Source organism: Giraffa tippelskirchi, chromosome 10, assembly GCF_054371585.1.
Source record: "Giraffa tippelskirchi isolate mGirTip1 chromosome 10, T2T-mGirTip1v1.2.pri, whole genome shotgun sequence".
Taxonomy (NCBI): Eukaryota; Metazoa; Chordata; class Mammalia; order Artiodactyla; family Giraffidae; genus Giraffa; species Giraffa tippelskirchi.
This window is the reverse complement of record NC_137284.1, coordinates 6,530,775-6,553,778: the sequence shown is the minus strand read 5'-3', so window position 1 is coordinate 6,553,778 and position 23,004 is coordinate 6,530,775. Positions and strand designations below refer to the sequence as shown.

Genomic DNA, 23,004 nt, shown 5'->3' with positions numbered 1-23,004 from the left:
CTGCGGGCTCGGCTCCGTTGTTCCCGGCCTGCGTCCCCTAAAGCCGCCTGGCTCAACCCCCCTCTCCTGGCTTGTTTTGGGTTCAAGCCAGGTGCTTCAAGCCAGGTGCGTCTGCCCCCTCGCACGGACGGTGACAAGTGCTTTGTACTTCAGACCTCAGCCCAGCCTCCTGGCCGGCGTGTGAGAACAGTGTGTGCCCGTCTGAGTGGACCGAGTGTGGCTGCGGTGGGTTCGTTGTGTGGTTGGGGGAAGAGGAGGGTATGCCGGGCATGTGCGTCCATGCTTACGTGTCCCTGAGGTTGGGGCGAGGGTGGCGCCCAGGCCAGGCTGGCGGAGGGGCGCACGGAGACACGGCCCCGCCCGCCCGCCAGAGGCTGCTCGCACGGCGGCCCCGCCCCCGGCTCCGCCCCGCCGGCTTCGCGGGCTGGCGAGCGAGGGAGCCGCTGGCGAGGGATCGCAGGATGAGCGATCGGGGCCCGGGCAGCCGGCAGCGGACGCGCCCCCCGAGCCCACCGGCCCGCGCCCCGCGTGCCCCACGGCCCCGCGGCCCCAATCCCAGCCGCACTGCCCGCGCCCCCCGAGCCCGCGCCCGAGCCCTGCGGGCCATGCCCGGCCGGCCCTAAGCGCGGGCCGGGGGGGCGTCCCCTTGCGCCCGGGCCCCGCGCTGGCGCCCCCTGGGCCGCCGCCCGGCGCGGGGGCCATGGCGTTCACCTTCGCCGCGTTCTGCTACATGCTCACCCTGGTGCTGTGCGCCTCCCTCATCTTCTTTGTCATCTGGCACGTAAGGCCGGGCTGGGGCTGGGGGCGGGGTGGGGGCAGGGGGCGCAGGGAACGAGAGGGGGACGGATGGATGATCTCAGGGCCCGGAGAAACTTGGAGCCTTCTCTCCGCTATCGCCTATCAGTCGGCTGCTGTTCGCCCCATGAACAGCCCCCATCATCAGCTTCCTTTCCGGGGGGCCCCCCTCTCTCCACCGCCCCCGCCTGTCTGTGGGTATGTCAGTGGGTCCCTGACCCCCCTCCCCTGCCCCATGCAGCCCTGGGGTGTGGGGCGAAATTCTGGGATCCTTGCTACTTTGCCTCCTCCTGTTTCCCGCCCCCCCCCAACCATTTAGTCGCCCCCGTTGTCCATCGGGCAGTTTGTCTGTCTGCTCTCCCCACCCCCTTTGTGGGTTTTTCCAGCCAGAGTGATGGAGCTGGTTGCTATGGCAACTGCATCTGTTTACAGGACCCACAGATCGCAGAGCCCATTAACCCTTTCCCGTCCCACCCCAAGCCCCCACCCCCACCCGGGACCCTGCATCGATTGGCTGTAAGCAGCCCCAGAGATCTAACCAGCTCACCTTGGGTTTCCCTGCCCCCTCCTGTCTGGGCTTCCCCCCACTAGGTTTTCTCCGCACTTCCAGCTTTCCTCCTCTTCCTGCCCCCACTTTCCCCTTTGTCTCCTGTCTCCCTGGGTCTGTCTCTCGCTCCGGCCTTGCCTCACACCTGGTTCTTTGAAATGTCCGTTGCTCATCCCTTATGCTGATTGCCTTCCCTGAGAGAGGGTCCCTCTCCCCCACTCCCTGGGGCCTTCTCCTCCCCTGCCTGTCTCCCTTCCATCACTGCAGAACTGTCAGTCAGCCTCCAGCTTCTTCTTTGGGACCCCTGCCCCCCTCTTTACTGCCCTTCCTTCTCCTCTGTCCCCTGAGGTTTCGGCCACCACCCCATCCCCTCTGCACGGCCTGTGCATCTTGGCCCTGGCCCACTCCGCATCCTCTGCTTGTACGTCCAGCGCACACCTCCCTGGTCATCGCATTGTCCCCTGCCAGTCCCCCTCTCTCTAGTCCCCCTTCCGTCCTCTTCCTTCCCATTGCCTTACCAGCTTCTCTCTGGGTCTCCTCACTTCATCACTCCCTTCTTTTCCTGGGACCTGCTGCCTGCCTGCTCCATGGTCCTCCCTGGCTCTTGACCCGTCTCTCCCTCGTCATCCCCTGCTGTCCTCCTGCTGCCTGTCTCTTTTGCACCAGGATTCCATGGACTCTGACTGTGCTCCTCTAGTGTGAGGAGTGAGCCCCCATAGGCACCTTCAGACATACACCCCATCTGCAGCCCTCTCTCCCCCTGACTTTGCCTCTTTCTGTGGGCCTCTCAGTTGCCTTTTCTTTCCTCTGCCCACTTCTCTGTTTGTCTTTCTCTTCCTGCATCTCCCCCTGGGTCCTTCTTGATCTCCCTGAGCCTTCTGTCTCATGCCAGGGCCTTGGACTATCCTGCGGGGTGGTGGCTGGAGTCCTGAGGACTGGAATGAATTGAGAGTCACAGGCTGGGCACACAGAGCTAACCAGCTCCTGGAAGAAAGGCTCCTAGAATTCAAGAAGCCCTTTTCTGGGCCTTTCCCCACCCAGAGGCCTCCCACAGCCTCTGTGGGGGTCCCTGTCCTTCGGGGGTCCTCAGAGCAGTCCTCCATTCAGCACACCTGTGTCCACGCTCCTGAGAACCAGGCTCTGGGCGGCTTTGGGGAAGACTCAGGCTTTGCCCCTGTGGGGCTCCCAGGCTGGAAAAAAGGGCCCAGGCATTCTCAAAAAATATTTATGGAGTATGTACTACATGTCAGGCACTGTGTTCGCTCATCTGTTTAGCTGGGCAATCATAGCAAGTCTCTTGTCCTGGGTCCATTTCCTCATTGGTAAAGTGGGCTTGTTGTACATGAGGCCGAGTGTATGTAAGTCCAGAGCAAGGCTTGCCAAGGGGTATGCGGGTGGGGAGAGGAGGTGTGGTCCTCAATCCAAATTGGTAAGAACTAGAACCTTCCAGGGCAGGACCCCAGATCCCACCACAGACCCTGAGCCCAGGCCCCACTGGTCGCTAGGCAACCTTGGTGGTGAGTGATGCGTGTCTGCTGTCACCATGGGGGTTGTTTGTTCCAGGGGGCTGAGTCAGCGCCAGGCAGCCTGAGGGGTGGGAGGCGCGACACCCGCCACCTGCTGGTGGTGCCAGCTCTGGGGCAGACAGACGGCACCCTTCCGCTCCCTGCTGGACCCCGTTGCTGTGCCTAACAGGCAGGCGGCTGCCCAGAGTTGAGGGGGAATTGGGGGAGCTGCTCCAGATGGCCCCAGCTCCCTCCAGGAAGCCCATGTTCTCTCGCTTCGAGCCTTATGGGGTCTAGGATGCTTGGGGGTGGTGGGCCCGCTGCCTCATCCTGGGGCTAATGCTGAGGGGAGGGGACCCCAGAAGGCTCCTCTGCCAGCCTTCCTCCCAGGCTAGCTCCCCTCAGGTCCATCTTGTCATCCTCTGAAACACCTGCTCCCTCAAGAATTCCCATCCCAATGAAGACAGTGCCCACCACCGGATGCCCCAACACCCAAAGTCGCCTTGGGCCCCTCTGCCTCTACTTCACTGCCATTCAAGCCCTCCAGAGTCTGGCTTCTAAATAGCTCTGGAGCCCATCCATACTTCTGCATCCCCACTGCCCTCTCTTCACTCATATCGCCGTGCCTTGCCTACCCGCCCCCAGCACCTAGCCTGCACCCCCAACATCCAAAAGTCCCCTGACTGGTCTGGCTTGAGTGTAGTAAAATGTTTAAAATTTTAACTCTGGAATCTAAGTCGTTTAGAATCCTGGCTTGCCACTAGCTAGCTATGTGGCCTTGGACAAGTCATGTAATCTATCTCAGTTTCCTCATCTGCAAAATGAAAGTGATAATACAGCTCCTATATCATCAGGCTGTTGCAAGCGTTAAATGAGTTATTAAACATAAAGCCTGTTGGCATAAAGGAAGCATCGTGTATGTCTTGGCTGGGACTGTTAGCCAGTATGTACTTCCTGCTCGTTCAACCCTAGAACATCAACCTGATGGCCCCCACTCTGCTGCTTTCTACCCCTCAATGGCTCCCTTGTACATTTGTGTTCAAGTGCAAAGTTCTGGTTCCGCCTTACAAGGCACCGACGTCTAGCACTGCTGACCCCTCCAGCCCATCGTTCACCATTCCCACTCACCTTACACTTTCACTCTAGCCCCATAGAACCTACAGCTTCCTGAATGTTCCTTGTTCTTCCAACCCTCTGCCACTGTACCTGCTGTTCCCACTGCCCCTTCCCCCATTTGTTCACCAGACAAACACCTGCTCCGAGTCCAGCCTGAACTCCCCATCCCCACCCCATGCTGGATCAGGAATCCACCCCAGGTTCTGTACTCCGCAGCCCTGATCACCCTGGAATGCAGTTCACAGTTGTCTTCCTAAGCCTGGAGTTCCTCCCAGACAGGGACTGTGTCCCAGGCTTCTGGGGCCCAGTGTTCAGCAGACAAGACACTATCTCTTGGGATGTTCTGGATGGAGGTGTAGTAGACATGTTCTGAAGTGGGCATCAGCACACTAGAATTCCATCCCAAACTGTTGTGTGACCTTGGGCCAGGCCCCACCCCTCTCTGGGCCTCAGTTTCTCTACCTTTGCAGCAAGCTTCATCTGGGTCGATCCCCATGTGTGAAGCTCACACCAGAGAAGAATGGGTGGGAGGGCCATAAGCTGCTGCCCCAACCCTGACGGGCACATGCCCCTCCCCCAGATCATAGCCTTTGACGAGCTGCGGACTGACTTCAAGAACCCCATTGACCAGGGCAACCCAGCGCGGGCAGTAAGTGATACATGTGCTGTGCCGAGGTGTGTCCGTCCGTCTGTCTTTCCATATGTCGCGGGTGGAGGGCGGCGGGGAGACGGGAAGACGGGGGTGTGTGTGGGGGGGGCGATGGCCGTGCCCCTTCCTCTTGTCTGTCCCCGCCCCCAGCAAACCCCTGGCGCGGGCTCAGGGCTCGGGTTCCTCCTGGCGGGGCAGCCGTTGCCGGGCTCTGGGCCGTTGCCGTGGAGACGCGGGTGAAGATCCCTCCATGGTGACGGTCGCTATGGGGACCGCGCGGCTGCTTCCCTGCCGCGTCGAAAACGCCGCAGAGTCTGCTCTGGCGCCCCCTGGTGGCCACGTGCAGGGAGTGGGGGGCGTGGGAGTGCGGCGGGGCGCATCCAGCGGCCACTCCTTCACGTTCACCATTGCCGTCTTTTCCTCCCCTACAGCGCGAGCGTTTAAAAAATATCGAACGCATTTGCTGCCTCCTGAGGAAGGTCAGTGTCAGGGCTAGGGGCGGGAGGCTCCTAGCCCAGTGCAGCCCCACTGTGACCCAGAGCCAGGCGAAGGGAGTGGGAAGCTAGAAGCCCTTTTAATCCCCAGAGGTCATGGTGGGTGGGCACCTCCCAAGGGCCCTTGAAGCTCGGATCTGTCCTAGCACCTGGCCGCTGACCTCTCACCCTCACTCCCCAGCTGGTGGTCCCAGAATACTCCATCCATGGCCTCTTCTGTCTGATGTTTCTGTGTGCAGCTGAGTGGGTGACCCTGGGCCTCAACATCCCCCTCCTCTTCTACCACCTCTGGAGGTGAGGGCAGCCGCTGTCTTTGGGAGGGTGAGATGGGGGAGCCGGCAGGATGTGGGTGGGAGCCTTGAGGGTGGGCACTCAGACCCCTCCCTCCCCCCAGGTACTTCCACCGCCCTGCAGATGGCTCTGAGGTCATGTATGACGCCGTCTCCATCATGAATGCTGACATCCTCAACTACTGCCAGAAGGAGTCCTGGTGCAAACTCGCCTTCTACCTGCTCTCCTTCTTCTATTACCTGTACAGGTGAGGCCCTGCCCGCTGCAGTCAGAAGTCAGGGAAGGGATGCACCAGGCACCAGCCCTCCAATCCCAGGGATGGTTGGGCCCCAAGTTCCTGCCCTTTGCCCTTGATAACTGGGGTGGAGCAGCGTGGGTGGCAGGTAGCCGGGTGTGCTTGTGACTTGGCTCACTGCCGTGTCTTCCCACAGTATGGTTTATACGTTGGTGAGTTTCTAAGGGGGAAGCCGGCCAGGGAGCGAGCCCAGAACGGACCGGACGCCTGTGCACCCCCAGCCCTGCCCCTGGGCCGCAGAGGCCTCAGCCCTGGGGAGGGAGGGGGCACTGGTGCCCCCAGCCTCCTCTCCACCCCCCATACTGCTGCTGCGGGGACTTCCCGCCTTCAGAGCCCCCTCCCCTTGGACTAGGGCTGGGCAGAGCTCTCAACAGGGGCAGGAGCTCCTCTGCCAGCCTGTGGGCATGGCAGTCAGTCCTGGAAGGGGTGGGACCTCCGGCCTTGTCCGCTTCAGTGGGAATTTAGGCCCTGCCAAGGGGCAGGGCTTGACCCTGGAAGTTCTGGGCCGCCCCCTCCACCCCCCACCTTGAGGCTCCCCCTGCAGGTGGGGGGGTACCCACACTGGGAATGAGCAGGCTCAGCACGGGGGCAGCCCCACCCCTAGTCTGCCCTCTCCCCTCCCCCAGGCTCTCTCTCCAGACCCCTTCCTGTCCCCACTTGCCCCAACCCCAGCCTACCCAGTCTCTTGGACCTATTTTCTATGTTGCCTGGAGGAGTACGGCACCCTCTCCCCGGCCATTTGTGACAAAATATGAATAAACTACTGCAAACACATGGGCCCCAGTTCTGCTCCTAAAAGGCTTAAAGAGGAAATGGGAGTAAAGAGGGGGAAGCACCCCACTAGCCTACAGACCCCTCTAGGACCTCCTCAGATGGATCAGAGGCCTTTGAGGTCTCCTTAGCAGCTGCCTGCTTCCACCTCACTTTCCTAGCCACATATAAACAACTATTTCTGTTGAAACACTTCTATCTGCCTTCCAAGGCAGTATCAAGGCCACCAACTCCAGGAAGACCTCCCTGGATCCCCTTCCTTCGAAAAAAGTGGAGGTCCCTGTCCCCTGGCCAATGCAAAGACTGAGAAGTGTTAGCAAATCGCTCCCACAATCCCCAGAAACAAGGGTCAAACAGAATCAAGGAAACTGAATCTTCAATGTATGGAAAAATCAGTGCCAGCAGGGATGGGGGTCACCGGACCAGGTGGAAGGTCAGCCAGTATATGATAAGGGGCTGAAAGGCTGCAGCTCCCAGCGTCAGGTAGAGCTGGAGACGTTGTCGGGGGGCTGGGCCCCCCATGCTGTCGGGTCCCAGGGCTGCTGTTCGCAAAGAGCGCACCTGGAAGAAAGGAGAGGGCTGAAGCTGGGCCAGGAGGAGGAGGCCTGTCCGCAGCTCCAACCCCAGGCAAAGAGGGGCCAGCCCTGGACTCACGATGAAGTACATGAGCGCGGACGAAGTCCAGGCCAGCGCCACGTAGTAGCCATCGCTGCCGAAGAGCAGGCCCGTGAGGACACTGAGGATCATCCTACAGGGGAGGGGGGAAGAAAAGACTGGAGACCCCCGAGGGTCCAGGCCTGAGACTGCCCCAGAGCCCAGCCTAGATCCCAGCTACCATCACTGGGGCCCTTTACCCCCAATCTGCACCAACCCCCCCCCAAGCAGGGACTTAGACTCAAAATAAATTGGGAAGGCTAGGACTCAGTCCTCGGACCTGGATCCAAGACCCCCTTCACCAACCCAGCTCACCCTTCTCCCCTGAGCTCCTGGGTGACTCTAGCACATTCTTGACCTCCTGAGCAACACTACTGGGGTCCTGAGGAGGCTGCTGAAAACAGGCACTCCCTCTAATAGAGAAGAGCTGGGTGGGCAGAGGGGGCCCAGAGTCACAATTCGAAGCTACCACTGGGCAGGCCAGGAACCCCGGCCTCCCGCTTGGCCCACAGGTGCTCACCCCACATATTTGTAGCCACTGTAGGCCAGCAGGTGGAAGGTACTCAGGTCGCTGCGCACGGTGGCCAGGTAGATGCCCAGGAGCAGGGCCAGCACTTCCATCACAACCCACACCAGCGCTGTGCTTGCACACAGGCCCAGCACCTCTGGGGAGAATCTGTGGCCATATAGGGGTGGAGTGAAGGCAGTCCCGAACCAGCAGTCCTGAGGCGAGGGTGAGACTAGGGCACGGACGGACTTGGGAAATGGCACAGATCTCCCAGGGAGGTGAGGGGAGGAGTCAGGAGTGGGGAAGTGGGAATCGGGACAGGGTTGGCACTGACCTCTTCTGAATGCCCAGTGCCATCCCAGCCAGCAGCACGTAGGTGATGAAGGCCATTGCTGCCAAAGGCCAGAGAGATGCCATCAGCCTGGTTTCCTCAACCAGAGCCCCCACACCCCATCCCTAGGTATTCAGAGCCACTGACACCCCCATACTTCCTTCCCTGAATATCCCCACCTGCTTCACCTCTACCCTCAGACCCCCAGTGCCCTGCTTGGGATGCCTTTTCCTGCTCAGCCCTCCTGTTGTGTAAATGCTACCTGACCCTTCTCTCAGGACCACCAAGCCCTCTCCTATACTAGGAAACTCACCAAAGCTTCCTGCTGTGTCTCAGAAACTACCTCGCGTACCAAAGTCACCTCTGCTATTTTCGCAAAAGCTCAGATGGCAGCTGCCTTTTCACAGCAATTTCAACTCATCAGTCCTGTCCTCTGCCCCCTGATAGCCCTAGAACTGATGTACCCACAAGAAGGCATAGTGTCTGGAGTCAGGAAACCAGCTCTATCACCTGTAAGCTGTGTGTCCTCAAAGACGCTCAAACCTCTCTGAGCCTTGCCTTCAGTGTGTAAAACAGGGATGACAGTTCCTGCCTTACAGGATGACTCTGAGAGGGAAATGGAATGAAGGAGGGAAGAGGAACTGTGGCTCCCCCAGGGCACCTGGGCTGTCTGGCTACCCTTCTGAGAGCTGGCCTGGGCATACTCCCCTCCTCCAGCATGTCCACCAGGGGCCATGCCTTGTGCAGGGCCCAGGACAGAGAGGAGTCAAACACGGAGTCTGCCAGCCACAGCGCACTGAGGGCGGCCTGACCCCTGCCATGTGGACAGGTGGTTGTGGGAACCCAGAGGGAGTGCCCACGTCCTCAGAGGAGGGGATGCTGGAGCAGGCCTTGGAGGACAAGTAGTACAGTGATAACAGCTTATATTTACTGCATGCTTCCTGTGTGCCTAGTGCTGGCTGAGCACACACATCCCCTCACTGAACGTCTACCACAGTTCTCTATGGTAGGAACTGTTGTTATTCCAGCTTTTCCAAAAGCATGAAAGGAGCCCCCTGAGGTCCCATAGCTGGAAGTTGCAGGGCCAGGTCTAAACCTCGGGCTCCAGGCTGGGGAGGGACATGGTCCGGGTCAGGTGGCAGGGAGGTCTCAAAGGGGAGTATCCTGGGAGCACACCCAGGAAGCGGCTGGTCACCCCACTCTGTCTACCTGGCATCTAGGGACACCACAAAGCCACACACAAGATCACCAAGAACAGATGCTGAACCAACACATAAGCCTGTCTCTTCTTGTTGGTTCCTCAAGGCACAAGCCCCCCCCACATCCCCCAGCCCAGGTCAAAGACTCACTGGGGATATAGAGATCGGGGGCGTTGAGGTCTTGCCGTGGGGGCAGAGGCACATCACGACTGTACTGCACTTCCCAGTTCTGGAGGTGGCAGCAGCGGCCAAGTGAGGAGGAGCAGACAAGAGAGCAAAAGAGCAGGCTGAGATCTGGGGGCCAGGTTCTGGGGCAAGAGGAGGGAGACAAGGGGGCCCACCAGCTCCTCTGGTAGGCAGCTCACCTGGTGTGTGTAGGGGAAGACCAGCAGCCCTAGCTTCTTGGCCACATAGGCTGTGTCCACAGCAAAAAAATACTTGAGTTTGTTCACAGACACAAAACGGTGCAGCTAGGAGGGGAGAGAGGAGGCTGTGGATGAGCTGCACCCAGAACCTCAGGATGCTCCTCTGTCTGAACCAACACATAAGCCTGTCTCTTGTTGGTTCCTCAAGGCATAAGTCCCCCCTACACCCCCCAGCCCAGGTCAAAGACTCACTGGGGATATAGAGATGGGGGGCGTTGAGGTCTTGCCATGGGGGCAAGACCTCTGTCTGCTCCTTCCTTGAGGGCCGCTGTGCGGATTAGGTGGGATCCTGTGATGCCCCAGCCCTGGCCAGAAATCCTGCCACCCTTGCCCTGGGGGTGGGCCACACCTCCTTGTTCATCATGTCCTTCCCATGGGATGCGATGGAGCTGCCATAGGCCATAGCCATGTTGGCCATTGGGTCCCCAAGCAAGTGGTTGACATTGAAGGCCACGTCGGCTCCTGGGGCTGGGTAGCCCCCTGGCTGGCTGGAGTAACCACCGCTTGTGTCATCGAAGAGGGGAGGGGGATCCGGAGCTGCCCGGGCCCTGTGCTTGGAGCCTGTGGGTTTGCAGGTGACAGGAATACCAAGCATAAGCCCAAACCACCGCCCCTTCCCCAGGCTGGGCAACCCTGTATGGGTCGTGGGAGCACTAAGCATTCAGTGAGGGACACTAGCTGGATGAGGAGTAACTAATTCAGAAAGAACTGTGAGGAAGGCTTCTTTTCCGGAGGTGCTAAATGTGGGTAAAGAAAGAACTGAGGCAGCCCCTGGAAGTGGTGGCCCGCCTGAAGGTTCCTGGGGGCCTCCTCAAGGGAACTGATCTCTGAACTGAATCTTGGCGACTGAATTTGCTAGGTGAAGACAACTGGGAGGACCTCCCCGCATTGAACAAGGGTGGGAAAGGCGACGGCTGGGTAACGCGGAGGCCCTAGGCAGTGGTGAGGAACCCCACCAGGGTCATGGCCGGGAAGGGAAGTTTGGGAGGCAGACCCCATTCATGCCCGAATCGGGCACGGGAGATCCCAGCAGTGCTATCACCGCCCGACCTGATCTCGGGTTTGGGCTGAGAGGGCCACGGGGCAGGAATCCGAATGACATCCGCCGCCCTGGGCAGCAGTCACGGCTGCCCCTCTCCCTCAGGGTGAGCGGGCCGCGCCGCCGACCGTCCTCTGGCGGGTCGGCCCGCGCCCCGCCCGCCCCGCGCCCCACGCACCGTGGGCTCCGTAGCCCGAGTGATAAGCCATGGCCCCGATGCTCGCTCTCTCCGAGGGCCCGCTGAGTCGCCTCGTGGTACGAATACTAGCGAGGCAGCTGCTCCGTTCCCTGGGCACGGATCGAGGTTACCGAGAGGCCCGACACGTCCCCGAACAGTCCGACGACAGCAGCCATGTCGGCGGCGTCATCCTCTGCCGCCTGCCATTGGCTCCTCCGCAGCGCTGGCTCGCCCCTCCCCTCTCCCAATTGGCTGCTGGCGCGCCCTCGCCGAAGCGGATTCGGCAGTAATCAACTTCCGGGAGGAGGGATAGGCGGAGCTATTGGAGCCTCTCTCGGATTGGATAATGGGTTTGTTAGTTCGCGGCGGAGCAGCCAATAGATGGGTAAAGTTAGAATTACTTCCGCGCCTGCGCAGTGGGGCAGTTGACGCTCGGCCTGCCACGACTACAACAGGCGGAGACTGGAGTCCGGAAAGGAAGTTTCACTCGCGAGACGTACTCCAGGAGGGACTGGGACGGTGGAACTGTGATCAAGCCCTGTCTCTCGGGCTTTTGCTTCTCCTCAGTGTTAGCTTTCCTTCCACGTCCTCCATTCTTCTCCCAGTACTGGCGCCGAGTCTGGGAGAGGTGGCAGTGAGGGGTGCACAGGGAGGCGCTGTTGGTAGGAACTTGGGCTGAGCAGCGACCGCAGGGCCTAGCGAGCTCCGGGATTCTGACTCCTCCTCCTGCCTCCCACCCGTCCTTTCCGCGCGGGTGCTGTCCGTCGTCTGGTGCTGAAATTCCCTACCGCCACTGCTGCCATCCTGCAGACCCTAAGGACCTGGCGCTGGGAGGGCCCGGGTTCTACACACACACACACACCCATTGCACCTATTGAAAACCGAGGTCCGGGTCTGAAGTCCCAGAAATTGGGTGGTAATAGTTGGAATAGGATCCTACACTAGGCTCATCCCATTGACTCTCCGGTGGTCCAGAAGATGTCAGTGGAGGTGTGCTAGTTCGTCTCCAGAAGCTGCAGTTGAAACTCCTGAGTCATTCTCACCCCTGCAGTCATCTCGAAGTGAGACCCCCAAGCTTCACTCGTGACCTCAGGGACTCCTTTCTCTCATTCCCATCTTTCCTGAAGACACTCTTCAGGGGTCTCCCTTCTCACAGACTTCCAGCCACCACTTCTCCAAAGCAAGATCAGGTCCTTTGTTACCTGCCTCTAGTTAGGTACCCAGTGTCCAGTTGCACCAGGTGATCTTCCTGCTCTCCAAACTCAGTCCACGTGGTCCAATCACAGTGCCTTCGCCCAGAAGTCCCCTCCACCTGGGATGTCCTTACCCTCACATCCACCTGTCGCAAACCTAATTATCCATTAAGAGTCAGTTCAACTTGTTCCTTTCAGAGAGACAAAGTGAAGAGTCCTGACCTGGCTTGGAATGGACGCTGGAGGCCGGGCTCCAGGCTCCCTCTGGCTGCAGTAGTTTGCCCTGGATGTAAATTCCATGAGAATAGGACTTGTGTCATTCTCCACTTCTACACTTGTCTTCACAATGATTATGAAGACACCAATAAACATCTGCACCTAATAAATAAAAAAATAAATGGATGAAATTCTGATTCAGCCCTTTCCTCTCTACCACTTCAGTTACTTCATCTTTCAATGCGTAGGGGTGTTGAACGGAATGATCTTTGAGTTGCTGTTTGGAAAAAAAAACTCACAAAACAAAATCCACCCAGCATGGCAGCTCCCTATGTCCTACCCACTGACTGTCTACCTTGGGGCCTAGGCTCTGACTCAGGGTCAGATGTGAAGGTCTGAGGCCCCTGAGGGTCAGGGAGTGGCACTGGGACTACCAGTACCTGGGGAAGGGGGGTCCTCTCATGCAGGACAAATCCTACGCCCCTGTTCCACATGATGAATGTGCCTTGAATCCAACACCTTCTGTGCCCATTTCACAGGTGGGAAAACTGAGGTTTGGGTGGAGGGTGCCAACTCAAGGTCACAATGCCTAGGGCCCCGGGTGTCCTGGCCTCCTGCTTGCCTACTCTAAGTAGAGCCCAGAGCCTCTGTCCAGCTAATGAGGCTCACCACAGCATTCAGGTCTGTAACTGCCCCTTGTACCACCGCCACAAGCGAGGCTTCAGAGATCGGGTCTGGGTGGGCTTAGACCTGGGCCTACTCCTCGGAGATAGAACCCCGCGGGCACCCACCCACCCACCCTCGAGATTCAATTTACAGCGGGGGTAACTCAGGCCCCAGAAAGCAAGGACTCGTCCAAGGTCGCAAGCGCGAGCGCGGCAGGAGGGAAACCCAGGCGTCCGTCTGCCCAGCCTGGGCTTCTCGGGGGCGGGGGCAGTGCCCGCTGTGCCAGGCGCTGCCGGCGGCGCCTCGGGTGCCGTGGGGGCGGGGTCAGCGGAGGGCGGGGCGCCGGGCACCGCGGCCGCCAACGCCGCCGCCACTGCCGCCGCCACTGCCGCCGCCTTCGCCGCGCTCGAGCTCCGCGCACTCCCTCCGCGGCCGCTGAGCCGAGCGGACGCCCTCCGGGGCCACGCCGCAGCCCTCCGCGCTCCCCCCTATCATGCCCCGGGCCCGGGCGGGGGCCGCCCAAGCAGCCAGGACACCATGCCCGAGGACGGCGGTGGCGACAGCGGGGACGTGCCCGAGCTCATCCCGGACGGCGAGCCGCTGCGGGAGGAGGTACCGGCGCCGGGTGATGGGGGGGGTGGGGCCGGAGCTGGGGCTGCAGAGGGGAGAGAGCGACAAGAGCCGGGGCGACCCCTAAAGCGGGGGCTGCGGAGGGAAGTCCGGAGCCCCTATGGTCAATGACGTCATTGGGGTAACCTGTATCCTGCGAGGGGTCTCGGGGCCTAGGCGCCCGCGTGGGGGTCGGGGTGGGGCGGCTGGGAAGGGATATGGGGAACAACTCCCGCCCCCGACGCCCCCTCATCCAGCCTCGCCCTCCTGTGACGTCAGCACCGGGCTCCTGCGCGTCTCCATTCTGCAGCGCTGCCCCTCTTCCCCAGAGTCCCCGGGTCAGGCCCCCCGGCCTGGCCCGCCGTTCTTGTGGTGCCCGGGCGGAGCCTGCAATGCAGCAGCAGTAGCAGGGACCTAGGGGGGCGGGGAGCAGAGGGAGGAGGGGAGAGGAAGGGAGGTGGCCTCCGGGTACCCTTTCTCCCTCTCCCAGAGGTGAGGACCCAGGGCCCATCCTGCTGGTTGGGACCCTCAGAATGGCCCCTCCTCAGTCCTGGGGAGGAAGAGGATCTGCAGGGGTATGGGGCCCAGTGTGCGGTGTCGGGGTGATAGGCGGTGAGTGGATCTATGTGTGTGTTTGGGTGAATGTAGGGTGCTTGTGGGTGTGTGGATGTCAGTGGGTGCTCCCCACACCTTGAGTGGGACATATGTGCCCTATAGTCAGGTGAGGACTGGTGGGCCCTGGTGGCTTGGGTGAAGTGCTAATGAGAGAGTGCGTGTGAGTGCAGCCCTGTTGTGGGTGGGTCTCTCCGAGTAGAGCCTGTAGGGTGTGGGTGTCAGGTTGCAGTAGGGGTAGGGATGGGGGATGTGCACTGTGATAGGTAAGGTGTGTCCCTGGGTTTCGGTGAGTGTGTAACATGTATGTGCCTTTGTGTGTCCTGTGGTGGGTGGGCCCGGGGGAGGGGGGAGGGGCAAGTGCACACGCATCTTGGCACCATGTCGCCATGGGGAAGGGGGCTGTACTTTGGGCACTGGTGAGGGGCTGATGTGTGTCTGAAAAACAGGCAGCATTCACATCCCTGGTGGGTGGATTCTTCGATGAACTTGGGGTGGGGTGCGGTGGATCCTGGGGGTGGATGAGGGTATGGGCACCTGACTGCCCCTGCTGGTCGGGGGGAGTGGTATCACACCTGTGGTGGGCTGGAGACGGTTCCTCTCCTCTTGGGTCTCTCGGCGCCTGGTGGGACTGTGGCGGACACGGTGGCTCCTTAACCTCCCCTACGCTGTTTCCTCTAGACCTTCTCTTCCTTCTTCCCCTTTTCACCCCTTCTCTCCTCCCTCTTTTCTCTCCTCGGGCATCTGGGGATGAAGTGGGGGCCAGGCTGGAAGCTCTGCCAGGGAGGGTGTGCCCGAGTCCCTGGGCCAGGGAGTGGTCCCTGGTGCCCAGCAGCTGTGTCCCGCCCCCTCCCTCAGTGCAGATGGGGAGTGGAGGACGGTGCTCCATCTGCTCCCCTCCCTCCAGACTCACACCTCTCTCTCTTCCTCTTTCTCATTTCACTTAAAAGCCTCTCCCAAGTCTCCTGCCATCCCTAGTTAGACCAATGGACCAGAGGGATTGCAGGGTAATGGTAATATTTATTCCCATGGCCAGACCCTATGCTAAGATGTTCACACATAGGATCTCTTTGACTGGTCACAACAACCCCAGTATACAGATGAAGACGCTGAGGTCCCAAGAAGATGAGGGAACTGGCCAAGTCATACAGTCAGTGGTGGAGCCAGCACCCAATCCTGGGCTCCTAAGTCCACCCCTAGGCTCTTCACCCCTAGGGCCCCCTGCCACCCTGGCTTCCCACACCACCAGGTCCAGGAATCAGTGCCCAGAGAGGGCAGGGATATGGCCGCAATCACACAGCAAATCGGGAGCAAAGTCAAGACCTTCAGAAGGCAGTTTTCTCAACAGCCAGTCGTTGGGGGACTGGGGTATCCTTCCCTCTTGTGGCAGAGATGAATCTGTTTTCTCCTACATGCGCCTGACTGAGAGGTGAGAGGGCACAGTGGAGGCCAGGCTCAGGGCACACAGCTGGAGTCCTGCGGCTCTACTGTGAGTTGGCTAGAGGGGTGAGACCAGGAGCGAGTGCCTCCATCCCTCAGAGCCTCAGTTTCCTCCTCTGCAAAGTGGGGAGTGAAGCCCCACCCCTTTCACGGGGCTGACCCCGGCCTCCCCTCTCTCTGCCCCTTCTGCAGCAGCGGCCCCTGAAGCAGTCCCTGGGAAGCTCCCTGTGCCGCGAGTCGCACTGGAAGTGCCTGCTTCTCACCCTGCTCATCCACGCCTGCGGCGCCGTGGTGGCCTGGTGTCGCCTGGCCACGGTGCCCCGGCTGGTCCTGGGGCCAGAGGCCGCCCTGGCCCGCGGAGGCGGGGGGCCACCGCCCACCTACCCGGCCAGCCCCTGCTCCGACGGCTACCTGTACATCCCCCTGGCCTTCGTCTCCCTCCTCTACCTCCTCTACCTGGCCGAGTGCTGGCACTGTCACGTGCGGTCCTGCCAGGCGCCGCGCACCGACGCCAACACCGTGCTCGCCCTGATCCGCCGGCTGCAGCAGGCGCCGCCCTGCGTCTGGTGGAAGGCCACCAGCTACCACTACGTGCGGCGCACCCGCCAGATCACCCGCTACCGCAACGGCGACGCCTACACCACCACGCAGGTCTACCACGAGAGGGCCGACAGCCGCACGGCGCGGGGCGAGTTCGACTACTCGGCGCACGGCGTCCGCGACGTCTCCAAGGAGCTCGTGGGCCTGGCCGACCACGCAGCCACGCGGCTGCGCTTCACCAAGTGCTTCAGCTTCGGCAGCGCCGAGGCCGAGGCCTCGTACCTCACCCAGCGGGCCCGCTTCTTCAGCGCCAACGAGGGCCTGGACGACTACCTGGAGGCTCGCGAGGGCATGCACCTGAAGGACGTGGACTTCCGCGAGTCCCTCATGGTGTTCGCCGACCCGCGCAGCCCGCCCTGGTACGCGCGCGCCTGGGTCTTCTGGCTGGTGTCGGCGGCCACGCTGTCCTGGCCGCTGCGCGTGGTGGCGGCCTACGGCACGGCCCATGTCCATTACCAGGTGGAGAAGCTCTTCGGCGCCAGCTCGCCCCCGCCCGGCGCCGCGCCCAGCGGGCCCCCGCTCTCCCGAGTGGCCACGGTGGACTTCACCGAGCTCGAGTGGCACATCTGCTCCAACCGGCAGCTGGTGCCCAGCTACTCGGAGGCCGTGGTCATGGGTGCCGGCTCGGGCGCCTACCTCCGGGGCTGCCAGCGCTGCCGCCGCTCCGTCAGCAGCAACTCGCTGCCCCCCGCCCGGCCCAGCGGGCCCCGCCTGCCTTTCAGCCGCAGCCGCCTCTCTCTGGGAGCCGGGGGTCGGGCCACCCCGGGGGTCTTCCGAAGCCTGAGCGGGGGGCCGCTGGGGCGCCGCGGAGAGGACACAGAGCCCCTGGAGAGCCCACCGTGCTACGAGGACGCCCTTTACTTCCCGGTGCTCATCGTCCACGGTGACAGCGGCTGCCAGGGGGACGGGCAGGGTGCTCTCTGAGACCCACGTGGCCCCCCGACTGGCCCTCTCCCCACCATCCCACCCCGGGGGCTTCCATGCCTGAGTGACTGCTGTCCAAAACAGGAGGGAAAACAGACCAGCACACGAGGGGTGGGGGTGGGGTGGAGCCCTTAGACAAACCCTGCAGTGACCCCTGGTCATCGAGGGGCGAAGGGATACCCCTGCAGTTGAGTCTCGGAACTGTCCCAGCATGGCTCCCCTCCACCACCACCACCACCACCACTCTGTCCCACATCCTGCGATGGCAGGTGATCTAGCTCGGGGGGCCTCCCAGTCTGGGCAGGAAAGGAAGTTTCCAGAAAAGCTGGGTTGGGGGAGGAGTCCTGGGGAGAGCAGTTGCCCGCCGCAGAGGGCTGGCTGCCTGTGGACCCTTCCCGGCATGGTGGAGGCCACGTTGGGGGCCCTCAAGCAACTCAGAAGCACAAATTGGTGGTTTGGGGCCACGCCCAGCTGGGCTGGCATCCACGAACCTGGAGAGTTGGCTATGGCAGCACCATGGCCTCGGCCCCGCTACCCTCCCAGGGTCCCCGTCCTCCTTCCCTGACAGGTCTCTGCTCAGGGCCAGCCCCTGATCAGACCCTGCAGCGCGGCCCCTCTACCGGGAGCCTGGTTCTTGGAGCACAACACTGTCCCACTCACCCCACCCCCCTGTTTTCCCTGGTGCACCCTTCCCCCGAACCCAGTCACCCCTTGTAACCCGGGGTTCCTCCTCAGGGCCCCACCTCGAGTCCACATTCCCTCGTCTCTGCTCCTGGCCCCTGACGTCCGTGTCCACCTCTGTCAGCCACGCACACACCTCTCATAACCTCCTGACTTCTCTGCTCTTCGCCTTCCCGATGACCCATGGGGCTCAGGCCACAGGGCATCCGAGGGGCCTCAGCCCCGGCCACAGCCTCTTGGACGATGCCCTTGCTCTGCCAGGGAGGCCCCTGCTTCCTCCATCACGGGCCTGGCCCAGGGGACACCGTTCCTCCTCCAGGGAGGCGAGAGTAGTCCCTTCCCTTCCAAATGGGGCTTCCACCCCCTCTCACGAGCCGGTGGGGGAGGGAGAAGGCAGAGAAGATGCAGATAAAATAAAAGGTATGAAATGGAAGGTCTCACGTGCATTTCTGGGTGGTGGGTTCGAGGCCACCACAACAAACACAGTGGGCCAGGCAGGGTCTGGGGAGGGGAGGTGGTGTGCCAGGGGTGGTGGCGGCTGCAGCACCCCCAGGAGAGGATGAGCTCCCCGCCCGGGCTGGGGCCTCTGAGATTTGGGTTTGAGTTGCTCTGAGTAGCTGACTCCAATCTACCGGCATCTGGGTCATTTCCAAAGGACTATCCAAGTGGCCCCTCTTCCAGCCCAGCAGGGGTTTCCATTCTGCTGCTGGGTGTGATGAAGACTAAGGGAGGGGTGCTGTGCTTAGTCGCTCAGTCGTGTCCAACTCTTTGTGACCCCATGGACTGTAGCCCACCAGGCTCCTCTGTCCGTGGGATTCTCCAGGCAAGAATACTGGAGTGGGTTGCTATACCCTCCTCCAGGAGATCTTCCTGACCCAGGGATTGAACCGGCATCTCTTATGTCTCCTGCATTGGCAGGCAGCTTCTTTACCACCAGCGCCACCTGGGAAGCCCAAGGGAGAGGTGACTGGTCCTCAAAGTGGGAAGAGAGAGGTATGGCCTGTGGCACAAACTCGGTTCCCCTGATGGCTCTTGGTGTCATGGATCTGGGGGAATGGGCACTGACCAGGTCAGAGGACACAAAGCTGGAAACAGCCAGCCCCAGATCAGGGCGTGGGGTCCGAGGACAGAGCGGGCAAAGGAAGGACCTCCCTCCCTCTCTAGGGAGGTCCTTAAAGTGACATCTCCCTGTACAGCTAGGCAGGATGTTTGCTGGGCAAGGGGCACGTGTGCGTGGAATCCCACCTCTGCGCCACTCCTCAAGCTGTGGGAGCTGCATCCACCTGGATAAAGGGTGTGCATGAACACTCAGTCAGTCACGTCTGACTCTTTTGCGACCCCTTGGACTGTAGCCCACCAGGCTCCTCTGTCCACAGGATTTCCCAGGCAAGAATACTGCAGTGGGTTGCCATTTCCTCCTCCGGAGGATCTTCCCCACCCAGGGATCAAACCCATGTCTCCTGCATCTCCTGGATTGGCAGGTGGATTCTTCATCCCTGAGCCACCTGGGAAGCCCGGATAAAAGACAGCCTTTTCTAGTCCATGCAAAGGCACCATGAGAGTGCTAAGGGTGGGTGGGATTCTCCCAGGCAGAGACAGGGTGGAGGGTGTTCTGGACAGTGGGAGCTACCCACACAAAGGCTTGGGTCCCAGGCATGAAGTAGGGGTTGAAGCAGAGCTGTGGAAGAGATGGCTGAGGCCTTCAACATCAATGCCAAGAATTTGCTGGTAAACTGGGCAACCATGGAAGGTGGTCGAGCAGGAAGTGATAAGCTCAGTGCTGCACGTTAGATTTTTAGCAAAAGTCCAGCTGCCTGCAGTTCACCTGGGGAGGGTGAAGTTAGAAATCAGAGCTTTCCTCGTACATCAGCCCACTGCCTAGCAGGGAGTGAAGTCCATCCTTTGTTCAGAAGCAACTTAGATGGAAAATTCCACTGTTCCCAAACATTCAAGGAGGCTGCAGCTGATTGGGGGCCAACGTGTAGCTCCAGCCCCCCACATGGGAAGGTCTCTCTTCCATTGTCCTGCTCTAACACATCAGCCACCAACAGCCCACCAGTCACTATCCATTCTCCCCTCCTCAACACCAGAACCCCAGTTTTACTTTAGATGGCGATGAGCTCAGCTAAAAGGCAAAATTTCCAACCTCTCTTGCACATATGGTGTGGCTGTGTGACTTAATTTTAGGGTATGAGATATAAGGAGAAGGTCTTGGAAGGAATTTCTAAAAATGTTCCTCGAAATGGAAACAATATTGGTGAAGGCTAGTTCTGTCCTCTCTGCTTCATCCTGCCTTCAGCCTGGAAGGCAGACGTGATCGTTGGAACGCCAGTAGCTACTTTGGATCAGGCAGTGAACTTGAGAATTGTAGCCATGCGCTGAAGATAATACAACAGCAAGATAAAAGACTCTGGGAAGACAATTCCCTGGTTGTCCAGTGGTTAGGACTCCAAGCTTCCCTGGCTGGGGAACTAGGATCCTGCATGCTGCATGGTGTAGCCAATAAAAACCAAACAAACAAAAAAAGACTCTGGGCTTCTGATGACATCATAGGTATGTCCATATCATCTCTGGGTTGCCTACTTCCAGACCCTCTCAGTGAAAAAGAGAAGTAAACTGTTAAGTTTGCTTAGGCCACTGTTTTTTCTTGTCTCTATTACCAGCAGCTTACATTATTGTCTATCTACTGCTGCAGCACAGATTACACTAAAACTTAGTGGCTTAAAACATCAATAATCAGTCTTCCCTGGTGGCTCAGTGGTAAAGAATCCATCTGCCAATGCAGGAGACATGGGTTCAATCCCTGGTCTGGGAAGATCCCACATGCTATAGAGCAACCAAGCCCACATGCCACAACTATTGAGCCTGTGCTCTAGAGCCCAGGAGCTGCAACTACTGAGCCCATGTACTGCAGCTGCTGAAGCCTGCTCGCCCTAAAGTCTGCGCTGTGCAACAAGAGAAGCCACCACAATAAGAAGCCTGCACACGAAAAAGGAGAGTAACCCTCGCTCACCTCAGCTAGAGAAAAGCCAGCACAGCAAGGAAGACCCAGCACAGCCAAAAATGAATAAATAAATAAATAAAATTATTAAAAAAATCAATAATCATTATTATCTCTCCTGGTTTCTGTGGGTCACACATTCAGACACGGCACAATGAGGATAGCTTATCTTTATTCCATGACATCTAGGGCCTCTGCTGAAAGAATCAAAAGCCAGGAGTGGAGTCATCCGAAAGCACACTCACTCATGTGTCTGGCAGTTGATGCTGGCTGATGGCTGAGGGCCTGCCTAGGGCTATTGGCTGGAACACCCAAAGAGGGCATCTCCAAACTTGGGCTTCCTTTTAGCTTGGCGGCTAGGGTCCAAGGACAAATTCACCAAGAGAGTGGAGGCTGTATTGTTCTTTGCCATCTCGCCTGCGAAGTCAAATGCATCACTTCTGCCCCTTTCTATCGGTTAAACCTATTTCAAAGGTCCACCCAGTTTCAAGGGGAGGGAACATAAGACCCTCACCTCTCCATGGAGGCTTGTCACCTTCACATTGCAAGATTAGCACGTGAGGTGGGAGACATATTAGCGGCCGTCTTCAAAAATGCATTCGGGGGACTTTCCTGGTGCCTTTCCTGGTGCTCAAGTTGCTAAGACGCTGTGCTTCCAAAGCAGGGGGCACAGATTCAGTCCCTGGTGAGGGAGCTAGATCCCACATGCCGCGATGAAGACTGAAGATCCCATGTGCTGCTGCTGCTTCTGCTGCTAAGTTGCTTCAGTCATGTCCGACTCTGTGCGACCCCATAGACAGCAGCCCACCAGGCTCCCCTGTCCCTGGGATTCTCCAGGCAAGAACACTGGAGTGGGTTGCCATTTCCTTCTCCATGTGCTGCAACTAAGACCAAATAAATAAATCTTTTAAAACAAGCAATCAGGCAATGAGCCAAACGCCATTCCTAACCAATCAATGTCTATAGACTGGTCTGCAAAATGAGCACCAACAGATATTTGTTTTTGGCCACATCTCGAAGCTTGCGGGGTTGACCAGGGATTGAACCCAGGACCCCCAGCAGTGAAAGTGCCGAGTCTTAACCCCTGGACTGCCAGGGAATTCCTGAACACCAACTGTTTTATAATGCTTGTTTCAGGGAGAAGGTGGTGGTATGTGAGATATGGGCCTACTGGGGGCAAAATGACATGCTTAGGTCATTTATTTGGACCCTCTGGCCTACAGTAGATTAAATACGGATGCAAACTCTGCAGTGCCTCCCAGCGAGAGGTGGAATCTATTTCCTTGCTCTTTGGATCTGGGCTGGCCTATGACTTGCCTTGACCGATAGATTGTGGCAGAAGTCAGGCTGCACCACTTTGGAGGCCAGGCTACTAGAGGGCTTGCAGCTTCCACCTACACTCTCCTGGAGCCCAGAGATCACCATGCAGTGAAGATGCCCAGCCTGACCTCCTGACATGTGAGCGGTCACACGCCCCGGCCAAGGACCAGCATCAGCTTCCAGATACAGGAGTGAGGCCATTTCAGACAGGTCAGCCCCAGTGGAGCTGCAGAGGACTGTAGCCCCAAGAATGTCCCCCAGGTGAGACTAGCAGACGAACCAATGAGCTAACCCCAGCCCACACTGTTGACCTACAGACTGGTGAGAAATAAAGGAATCCTTGTTTCAAGCCACTACGTTCTGGAGTGGTTTGTTGCATGCAGTGGATGACTGATACAGGCTCTGAACCCAGTTCAATCTCTTTCTTTCTAGTTTTTGGTCACACCATGCGAGATCTTAATTCTCCCACCAGGGATCGAACCTGTGCCCCACCGCAGTGTAAGTTCGGAGTCTTAACCACTGGACCACCATGTCCACCTCTTAATGGAGAGTCATTGGACAGCTCCCCTCTATTGGTCTGGTGTGTTTTGTTCATGTGTTTTGGACTTTATGAGAGCCAACAGTGAATCAGGATGCTCCATTCTAAACCATTTTCAAAAGGAGAATAATGGCTGAGGAAGGGGACCAGAGCTCTGTCCCTAAATCCCAGAAGCCTCTGTCTCTGCTCTATGATGGAGAGAGAGAGTGGTGCCACATGCCGTGGCAGAAAGAGGGTGCCTGAGGGACTTCCCTGGTGGTCTAGTGGCTAAGACTCTGCGCTCCCAATACAGGGAGCTTAGGTTCGATCCTTGGTTGGGCAACTAATTGCAACAAAGATCAAAGATCCTGTGTGCCACAACTAAGACCCAGCACAGCCAAAAAAACTTTTAAAAAAATAAATATTAA

At 59.1% G+C, this 23,004-nt stretch overlaps 3 protein-coding genes across 6 annotated transcripts; 2 read left to right on the top strand and 1 right to left on the bottom strand.

The window, feature by feature from the left end:
• Positions 1–419: 419 nt before the first annotated feature.
• CNIH2 (cornichon family AMPA receptor auxiliary protein 2) lies at positions 420–6,466 on the top strand. 3 transcript variants are annotated; one of them, XM_081532181.1, is made up of 6 exons: positions 420–781; positions 4,544–4,612; positions 5,044–5,091; positions 5,288–5,400; positions 5,501–5,644; positions 5,829–6,466. In XM_081532181.1, the coding sequence occupies exons 1-6, from the start codon at positions 701–703 to the stop codon at positions 5,854–5,856; spliced, it is 483 nt and encodes a 160-aa protein (XP_081388307.1). In that variant the 5' UTR covers positions 420–700; the 3' UTR covers positions 5,857–6,466. The 3 variants fall into 3 exon arrangements, with proteins under 3 accessions (XP_081388307.1, XP_081388309.1, XP_081388306.1); XM_081532180.1 differs by lacking the exon at positions 420–781 and adding an exon at positions 813–993; XM_081532183.1 differs by lacking the exon at positions 5,044–5,091.
• A 356-nt stretch (positions 6,467–6,822) lies between these two features.
• On the bottom strand, positions 6,823–10,985 carry YIF1A (Yip1 interacting factor homolog A, membrane trafficking protein). Of its 2 annotated transcripts, XM_081532178.1 has the most exons (8): positions 10,798–10,985; positions 9,930–10,141; positions 9,521–9,625; positions 9,306–9,384; positions 7,960–8,017; positions 7,638–7,793; positions 7,118–7,211; positions 6,823–7,024 (listed from the first exon to the last, which is right to left on the bottom strand). In XM_081532178.1, exons 1-8 carry the CDS (start codon positions 10,826–10,828, stop codon positions 6,878–6,880), a joined length of 882 nt encoding a protein of 293 aa, XP_081388304.1. In that variant the 5' UTR covers positions 10,829–10,985; the 3' UTR covers positions 6,823–6,877. The 2 variants fall into 2 exon arrangements, with proteins under 2 accessions (XP_081388304.1, XP_081388305.1); XM_081532179.1 differs by lacking the exon at positions 7,638–7,793.
• Positions 10,986–13,201: 2,216 nt separating this feature from the next.
• TMEM151A (transmembrane protein 151A) lies at positions 13,202–18,171 on the top strand. The gene is made up of 2 exons (XM_081532177.1): positions 13,202–13,484; positions 15,726–18,171. The coding sequence occupies exons 1-2, from the start codon at positions 13,410–13,412 to the stop codon at positions 17,055–17,057; spliced, it is 1,407 nt and encodes a 468-aa protein (XP_081388303.1). The 5' UTR covers positions 13,202–13,409; the 3' UTR covers positions 17,058–18,171.
• Positions 18,172–23,004: the final 4,833 nt, after the last annotated feature.

Excerpts from the sequence above, each read along its gene's own strand:
- CNIH2 (XM_081532180.1), top strand. The coding sequence starts at position 847 with ATGGATGATCTCAGGGCCCGGAGAAACTTGGAGCCTTCTCTCCGCTAT. Across the intron at positions 5,092-5,287 it reads TTTGCTGCCTCCTGAGGAAG|CTGGTGGTCCCAGAATACTC; the intron begins GTCAGTGTCAGG and ends CTCACTCCCCAG. Across the intron at positions 5,401-5,500 it reads CTCTTCTACCACCTCTGGAG|GTACTTCCACCGCCCTGCAG; the intron begins GTGAGGGCAGCC and ends CCCTCCCCCCAG.
- YIF1A (XM_081532178.1), bottom strand. The coding sequence starts at position 10,828 with ATGGCTTATCACTCGGGCTACGGAGCCCACG. Across the intron at positions 9,626-9,929 it reads AGGACATGATGAACAAGGAG|CTGCACCGTTTTGTGTCTGT; the intron begins GTGTGGCCCACC and ends CTCCCCTCCTAG. Across the intron at positions 9,385-9,520 it reads TCTTCCCCTACACACACCAG|AACTGGGAAGTGCAGTACAG; the intron begins GTGAGCTGCCTA and ends TGCCACCTCCAG.
- TMEM151A (XM_081532177.1), top strand. The coding sequence starts at position 13,410 with ATGCCCGAGGACGGCGGTGGCGACAGCGGGGACGTGCCCGAGCTCATC. Across the intron at positions 13,485-15,725 it reads GCGAGCCGCTGCGGGAGGAG|CAGCGGCCCCTGAAGCAGTC; the intron begins GTACCGGCGCCG and ends CCCCTTCTGCAG.